The 9263-nt window shown below is 33.4% G+C and overlaps 1 protein-coding gene across 1 annotated transcript in view; it reads left to right on the top strand.

Annotated features, from left to right (window-relative positions):
- The window catches only part of LOC104499648 (leucine-rich repeat and IQ domain-containing protein 1-like), a gene marked incomplete at both ends in the record, with an annotated part of 70137 nt that extends 65843 nt beyond the window's left edge, over positions 1-4294 (top strand). The window contains one exon of the mRNA XM_010143179.1: positions 4174-4294. Coding sequence (XP_010141481.1) covers positions 4174-4294 — 121 coding nt within the window. The remainder of the gene's footprint in view (positions 1-4173) is intronic.
- Between the last annotated feature and the right edge of the window lie 4969 nt (positions 4295-9263).

The following is a 9263-nucleotide window of genomic DNA, read 5'->3' as shown; positions in this document are numbered from 1 at the left end:
TTCCTGCTGGTATAATTATGTGATGCTAAAAAAATGGAGCAAAACATTACAATTATACAGAATTTGTATCTTATATCCATATACATAACGTAAAATGTTTCATAAAAAGTATTTTCATGTTAGATGATGTGTCAGTGTCTCATTCTGTACTCAGAACAGTCTTGACCCTTTCGAAGTTCTGTTTTCCACATCTTCACTACCTATGCAATATGCATGTTTTGGAAAAACTTCCATAAACTCTTCTAAAATTCACTGCTGAAAAAATGCTTTTAAGACTTCAATGTTACTATTACTGTTTTCATTAAGCCAGATTTTGTCAGAGATTTTTTTTTTCTGGAGGGAAGCATATCCAATTCTTATTTTCCTGTTAAAATTTACTGCCTGAAATCATGAACCAGGAGACTGTTTTAATGGGTTTTGGTTGCAGCAGCACTAATAATTATTTGTTGGCTAAAGTCTAAAACAGTAATTTCTCTAATTTGTGCAAATCATAATCTAATAATGTTATCTAAATTACACATTATGTAATAATCAGTAAGCATATGTGCACATAGGTAGATTGTATCTTATTTACAGTAAGCAGTTCTATCCACAAAATACTGCTGCAATCCCACAACAGTATTATGTGGTGTGCCCACATAACTGGCAACATTATGGGATTGTCACAGCCTGTGCCACATAATTACATAGCTGTTCCACATGAATGAAATACAGAGAAATATGTAATAGAAAGTAAAAAAATAGAAAAAGGAATAAAATGTATCTCTAATGCAGAAATCAGTACTATATAGGCAATGAAATAATGATGTGGTTTGTACATGTAGACAGCTGGAGAATTATGGTTTTAAAATTTATGTGAGTTCTTTTAACTTTCAAAGGTTGAAACATGCACATACTCATAATACTTTTGCACAGTAACTCAGTTAAAAGCTCTAAAATTGTTACAAAAACGAACTTAACACTTAGCTGCAATTATTATAAAAAACTACAAAAAGTTCTGGTAAACTAAAAGAAAGAGGGAAATATACCTTAAAAAAACCAAGGAGATGATTAGGAAAGGAAAGTATTGCTGGGCATGTCCACTAGTTTATTCATATGTCGTGTGCTTGATTGTGAAGTTTTCTGGTGTGTAGTAAATCTCTAATTTGTATGTGTTCTATAAGCCTGCATTCTGAAAACAATGGATTAATGTATCTTTCTAAGTCATACTTGTGTGCACACTCCAAGAATTTAGGCATTCTTTTTCATGCGTGTAAAATAGCATTTAAATGGTCGCATATTAACAGTAAAGTCTCAGTCCTTCTCATTGAGGAATAAACCCTATGTGATAACCTGCAGTAAATCTAAGACCTTATTATGTTAATCTTGCTTGTTCTGATTATTTTGCTTCCTGCTACTACTACATAAGTGCTTTGGAAGGCGTGCTGACTTACAGTTTAAACCGGGCACTTGATATTAATATGATTTTGCTGAATGACAAGTAGGATAGTCTTCCTTATTCATCTTTGTGTGTAGTTTAAGTTACCTACATGGTTAAGCACTTCACTGTTAATCAGTATCTACAAATCACTAAGATACAGCTTGAATTTAAAAGCACTTTTTACCTCAGAAGGTTACCAGATTTCTTGATAATTTAACATTGGACTAGACAAATATTCCAATGCAGAGCTGTATTCAAGTCAAAGATTCTTCCTAATGGGAATTAATTTCCAATTAATTAAAGAATAAAAGGTTTGTAGTAATAAAACATAGGGCAATAAATCCCAAAAGTTAAATATGGTGATCACTACAGATGGAAGTCCTATACTGAACTCTGTGACAAAGTGTACCAGTATCTTAAATGTCTTCCAAATTTTTGGTTTTAAGCTGTAACTGTAAGAGGAAAGGTTTTAATTAGCTTCAGAGGACTTTCAAACAGTTTCTTTACAAACCTGAAATTAAGTTTGCTCCAGTGATTAATACAACCTTAAATATTTTTCTGACTCTAATTGGGTGAAAACATTCAAAAAGATTTGAAAGAAAATAAAAATATTTTACATCAGAGAGACTATTACAATCCAGCATGTAACACTGACTATTGTGTACAAAATGATGAAGCCTAAGATTCTATGATGATAGGGATTGGGTAATAATTCCATGGAAAGGTTAGTTGTTTGAAATGCTGTGGCCTCGTGGGTCTTTGGGAATTGGGACATTAGAAAACTTCTGCTGTGTGTTGAAACAGGTTACGTGGAAATAAGAATGATGAATTCCATTGGTTTGAATCTCTCTGAGCTTCACAATGTTTGCATTATTTCTCCTAAGGAAAGACTAAAAGCTCTCTATTTAAAGATTTTGAACATACGGAGCTCTCACAAGCTTCAAGTGACTGTTAAATATTAAGGCAAAAAAATACTGTAACAGAGCAGTACTGTACAAAAAAGTACAAAGGACTGTACAAAAAAAAGGCTATAAATACTAAAGCCAAAACCATAAACAGATAAAACTGTTACTCTTTTCAAAGTTTTGCAAAACTGCTATGGAAGAGAAAATAAAATATTGATGTTAGCAGCAATAATACAGACTGCTATATAAACCAAAACTTTAAAATCATGATCAATAAACATAAAAGGCAAGTATCAGAAAACAAGGGACAAACTTTCTGTGCTGACACAAAGAGTACGCAGTCACTGAGGAAGAGTGTAAAATCTCTGTATCTTTGGAGTTGTCGGTTTGAAAATGCATGAACTTTTTAGTGAATTTTACATTAAACAGTGACTGAGTAAAGACAAAGAAATGAAACAGGTCTCCATTTCATCTGAGTTCTCCAAGTTAGACTGGACTACAAAGCCTGTCTGCATTGGTGCAATGCTGCTCTTGGTACAGTGAGCTAGCTTGAACAGGAAATCTGGAGATCGTCTCTCCAGAACTTTATAGTAACAGCATTTTCCTGAGAAAAAGGCAACTGCAGGCTTCAACCTCCTGAGGAAGGAGTTGAGACCCAGTCTCTTGATTCCTGGTCGAGCAGTCTAGCTACTATGATAGTATGCAAAAGTTTGGTGACATTACCACTAGCATAGTCTGTCCCTTTTTGTTGTTTGTTTTTATAAAAAATGGACTCGGTTAGATACCTAACTTCTGAAAGGATTTGGGGCCTTTCAGCCCAGATAGAGGAAGGACTTAATCTGCCTTCTGCACTCCACTTCTGAAGGTCCAGAGATGAGAAGAGTTTGTTCTTATGTTCAGTACATTCAGCTGACTGACTACATGGCTACTGGGATTACTGACTGACTACTGACTACTGGGATTTGTAGATTGCTCTTCCACCATGCCTGAGTTTTCGCTGTTGTTGTTAGTGCCCCTCGGTATCTAGTCAGCAGCACAGTTAGATGGCTGCTTTCAGTGTTGAACAGCTTTTCGTTTCAAAGAAAGGCAATTCTTGTTGCATTAATGTGAAGGCATTTCTGCAAAATGAAAAAATGAACAATCTACCATTTACGGTGTGTAGTATCTTGCAGGTTGGTGTTTTTAACCTTTGCCCTACATGTTCCCAAATCAAGGACCCGTTACTAAAATGAAATATGATTTTAATTTCTATTTTGCCATATTTATGTGCAGGTAACATGCTTCATGCCAAAGGGAACAACAACAGAATGTTAGAAGTTTATAATTAATATAATACTCTAACCTAAAGTATAATTAAAATGCTGTCTGATGTTTATGGTTAATTAGCAAAAAGCTAAAAGATTAAGTTACTTACTGGGCCCTTGACTGATTGAACTGATACGTGTCCTGGATAAAACATAAATATTGCAGAAAATAATCCAGTATGACATCTGTGACATTCAACTATAACTTAAATTATAGACTGGTCAGTAAATGATCTTAAGCTGTTTAAGGTTTCATCAGCCATCTGCAAGATTGATTTTCTTCAAAATTACTGTACTAAAATGTTTTCTTTTGTTGTTGCACTGACTCAGATCACAAACCACAATTTTAAGATCGCCTCTTATTTACAAAAATGCTTTGACATAGTGCATTTGTTCAGCCTGGGCAACAATAAAGGATTGTGGTATCATTTTGAAGAAGGTTGTTTGACAGATCCTGTTTGTTTATTTGGGGTAATGTGAGCTGCATTCAGAAAATGTTATATTTTGTTTCATGATTGTGTACATTCTCTCCCACTGCTTCCAGGCAAGCCCTGTAAGCAGAGAAGACACGGATTTAGACCTTGTTTCCATGGCCAGTGGAAGTGCTTTGACTGAGAACAGAGAAAAAAATAAGCAGCCACACAGACACTCAGCAAGATCTTCAAGTAAGTTACGGGTTTTTTTCAATATGGGTTTTAAAGACCGCTTTAAAATGCTAGGTGGAACTGAGCATGCCTGGAATCCCTAGTAACTCATGCTGCTTATCTTTCCATTTCTTTCTTCACCTAAAACCTTTTCATACGTTTTCTACAGTTCTGTTTAAAAACTGCATCATTAATATCAATAGAATTTCCTCAGGAAGTTCCCTGTGATGTGTGCTATGTCTTCTGATGAGAAGATGACTTCTGATGTCTTCTTAAAAGATTTTCTTCTTTCTAAATTGTACAACAGAGTGCGTTTTTATGTTTTTCCTTTCTTTTTTCCAAAAGAGGTTTGAAAAATACACATTTAGTTAACTGAATACCACAACACATACCCTAGTCAACCCACAGATTTCTGTCCTGTTGATTAGAATTGTGATGTAGTATATGCATCTCACAGAACTTACTATAGCTCAGTGGCAGAGGATGCTTTTAAAGCCTTATATTTTTATCACTCTAATATCATGTAAATTTTAAAAATAGACTATATATAGAAAAAAATGAGAAAATACTTGAAAGTCATAAAATGGTAGCAGTTTCATGGTTTTATTTGTGTAATACAACTGAAGAAAATGTTAATATATTTCTACTAATATGGCATACTATGTATTTTCATTTGTGTACAATGTCTCTTTCAAATAAATAAAAGTTGAAACTCAAAAAATGTTCGCTGCAGGAAATGTAAGCAGTATATTAAATAACTTTGGCAAAGTTATTTAAACTCCTAAAACTGTTCAAGTAGTGAAGTCTCTTGAAATGTTTTATGTCAAAATTGAAATCAGATTTTTTCATAAATTATATTTAATTACTGGGTTTGCTTTTTTGATTTATGTTTTCATATATGCTGACTTTTCACTTTCAATGGAAAATAAATTAAAATTCAAGGAAAACGTACAAATACTTGATATCTCTAGTTTTCTGGCACACTTTGGAAAGGTTTTGAAATAAAGATTTGTTTACATTATATTAATAAACCATGGGCAAAACATAACAGTGAGTACAATTTGTCCATGTTTATTCATTTGATTTACATTCCTAAAATTAGGTTAGATAAAATTAATCATCCTAGTCTAAATTAACTGCATCCATAGAGAAAGAATATGAATCTTTCTCTCTGCCTGCCATCCTAGAAAATAATGAGTTGTGTCCTGAGTTTTCCTGTTTCTCTCCATTGGCTAGTGATGAAGCCCCACCATTTAAATTAGATGAGATTCCAATTGCTGAGATACTGAATTTGGGTTTAAGTCTAAGCTACTGATGACAATGGCAAAATTGTAATTATACTTATATTCATATCTGGAATAATTGAGTTAAATAGTATTTTCTGCATTCTTACGAATCTGTGACTGCTGTCTAGGTTGTAACCTACACTATACTTCCATCCAGAAAATTAAATAAGCTCTTTTGATGAAGATAGGCATGTAGAACTTGCCTGTGTTAGGAGCTTGGGAACTGTGAAGAAAAAAAGTGTCGTTGTATTATACCTTGAAAAAGAAGAGACTATGAAGGGAGCAGGAAAGAGCAATGAACTGGCAGAGTTATAAGTGTGAGAGACAGATGCTTTACGGTGTCTAGTAATATATACGTGTTTTCATAAAATACCCATCTACTACAGCACAATTGCGTATTCATTCTCCTTTCAGTAGTCCAGTAATCCAACAACTAAGGAAAAAAGGTCTTATTTTTTCTATATACATTTCTGCATGTGCATCTACATAATTTTTTTCAGTGTGGATCTGTGATGCAATTATATATAAAATCAGACATTACTATTATCTTTGTACAATGCATATGCAGTATATCAACATGCTTATTATATTAGTTTGTTTTGCCAAACTATTTATTATATTAGTTTGTGTTGCTTTTCAAAGATCAGAAGGAATCAGCCCTGTGGCTAATCCTTATTCTGAAAACATTAGAAATTTACTTTTATTTATAATGTATTCATTATAATATACTTTCTTTCGTATTGTCTCTCTTGGTTTTGCTTTCTGAAATATTTAAGGTGGAAGCCTAGAAACTAATTTAGTGATTTAGTACACATATTCCTTTTGAGTTAGCTACACTTGTGTTACAGAACATACAAAAGATGCTGTGACTTAAAGGTGCTGCCATTTGAACAAATTGTTAAATCAAGTTCTTGTACCATTTTCTCAGTGGCTTGAATTCAACCTCAACGGCTTGACAAGCTTTAATTAATAAAATATTTGACTTTGCAACATCCGTAATCTTGGTTGTTGCTCAGAATTATTTTTAATTATTGGTAGGAAGTCTTCGGCAAATTGTGCCATACAACTGAGATGATGTTAGTATGTGTCAGAGGTATTAGTTGGGGGTATCATATATGTTTCTTGTAAAGAATTTGTAATTCAATAATAGTATCAAGAAATTGTTGAGATCTTCTAGGCTGAAATCAATAAATAGGTTTTTAGGTGTATTTACTTTAAAAACCCTCAAATATATATGATACTGAAATAAAATGCATTTTATATGCTACAGGGACATGACTGTACATGAATGCTCATGGTTTAGTAAAGCCAAAACACACAATGCTTCAAAATTATTATCCTTCAATACAGAGGGCTTTTAGACAAGCTAAGTCAAGATTTTCAGAGATATTTTGGGGAAATGCCCAAGTTTGGTGTACTTTTTGTAGATCTTATTTTCTGAAGGTAGGTTCTTAGAACTCCTGGTTAAAGAATTTTAAAGGTTTTATCACCCAAATTTACTATTTTTTTCAGAAAAAAAAATGGATAGGGTAGATTAATCCTAAACTACCTTAATTCTATTTCTTGACAAAATAAAATTAATTAAGAAATAAATGAAATACTGTGGACGTAGTATATCTCAGTTTAAGGCAAGCATCTGTATACTAAAGTATTTGATGTGGTTCTATGTTTCATGTTCAAAGGGGAAATTGTGTCTTTAACTCACCCAGTGGTTTTTTTTTTTTAAAAAAAAAAGAGTAAAAAAAATTTATAACCTAAAGAAAGAGGAGCAATTGTTCAGTTAGACTTATTAGTTATCTGTCCAGTTTAAGACCTTGCCTCTGTTGATGGCCAGTATTTTATGTTCTCAAACATACTACTTTATATTCCTTCCAGAAATCATAGGTATTTCTTTATGCATCCTGGTAACTAATTTTTCTTTTCTACTTCTCAAGCTGGGTTTTTTTGTCCATTTTTGTCTAGTTAATGCTAAGATCTTAATCTCTGTGGTACCTGGTGCCAGTAAGTTGGAAAAGTAGATGTGTTAGAATGACCTTTTGCTGATAATGTTTACTGCCTTTCGGTTTTACATGTTTTTGTAAAAAAGGAGAGGAAAAAAAGATCTTTTTCCCTGGTGTATAATTTCTCTGTAATACTCATACATGAGCCATGATGGTTAGTGGGTTATAGAGTTATGCCAGATTCAAATATCAGTCCTACACTCACTGGTATTTTTATCGATTCCGTAAATATTGGTATTAATTGATGGTTGTATTTTTTAATAGTTTCCTGAACACTGGTAGTGTAATCAGCTGTAAGTTGCAAGATAGACATAGAAATATTTTGCAAGAATTAGAAGTGGTTTTTTTTTTATACCTAGCTGGACAGGATGTTTGGTTTTTACTAATTTCCAGTTTGTGAGTAGGCTATGACAATCATCAACTCCATTCTATCATCCTAATCTGTTTCTGGCCTAGCAGTGTTGGACCTTTAGATGAGTCTCCTACACATTTATTTACGTTGTCTACCTGTCATCACCATTTTGTGGGTTTCTTTCTCTGCAATTCTTAAACTTAATTTTCATTGTGCTTCGTGTCTTGTGAACGGCAATCTTTCGACAGGCATTTCCAGAAGCACCAGAATTTGAAAGTGGAATCCGGTGAGAGCTGTGTCTCTAATTGTTATTTAAAACAATGCCCAGAATTCTTAATTCTTCTGATTTCTAGTAGAGATCTCCCTGATCTTTACTGATATCAGGGAGCCTCTGATATCAGTAAAACACTGCTTTCCAGGAAGAAAAATTTAAAAATTTAGTCCTGAATTTTGTCATTCTTTAATCACCCCTAGTTCATAAAACAGCCCATAAATACTGTCATCTCCTCTGCAAAATGTGTATAAATTTCATTTTTCAGATAAATTCTAGCGTTATCATTCTGTTAGTCACTGAAATTGAATTAATGAAGTTTAATAATGCCTTTCTTATAGTGGAAAGACTTCGAACAACAACAACAACCAAAAAAAGCCAAACACAGCCACTTTGATTTCACTTTCCTTTTGACGTCTTTCTCTCAATTCTTTTTCCTTGTGACAGACCCCCCACCTCGATTTTTTTTTGCCTTCCTTTCTTTGTTAATGAGAGTCCTTAGAAAGTCTTCAACATTGTTTTAAATGACGAATGTTATAGCTTCACTTCTTAAAGAATTTCCTGCTTTCTTGCTTCTTCCTCCTTAGCATTGGTATTGTCTGTGTTTTCTAGTTCCATAACTGCTGTCTTTCATTTAGGATTTGTAAACTCCCTGTATGCAGTAAACATCTCATTTTTAAGCTCTCCATGCCTTTACTCATATTTTACTGAGGGGTTTCTGGTGGTCTTTTTTTCTTTCCTTCTTTTTTTCTTTTCTTTAATGCAGTCTGAATTAGAAGTTTGCCATGTTATAGAAACTGAGTAAGAAAGATCTTAGAAGCATGGCATTCAAATATGGAGGTGCTTGTTTAGTAGTCCCTTAAATTTCTTGGCATTAACTGCTTAGAAGTCTTCCTAGAAGATAATGGTAAAGTTTATGCTTTCTCCGTAGAAATGTGTAGAAATGCTGTAAGTGGATAGAGGATATTTACAGTACAGATTACTTATTATCAGCAGCAAAATGCTGAACCCGATATACCTCAGAAATCACAACTGCTGTTACAATTTTAGAAACAAAGCTGTCTCTTCTGTAAGCTACATC

Source organism: Buceros rhinoceros, unplaced genomic scaffold (assembly GCF_000710305.1).
Source record: "Buceros rhinoceros silvestris isolate BGI_N320 unplaced genomic scaffold, ASM71030v1 scaffold6629, whole genome shotgun sequence".
NCBI lineage: Eukaryota > Metazoa > Chordata > Aves > Bucerotiformes > Bucerotidae > Buceros > Buceros rhinoceros.
The sequence above is the reverse complement of the archived record's forward strand: the minus strand, read 5'-3'. Positions and strand labels throughout refer to the sequence as shown.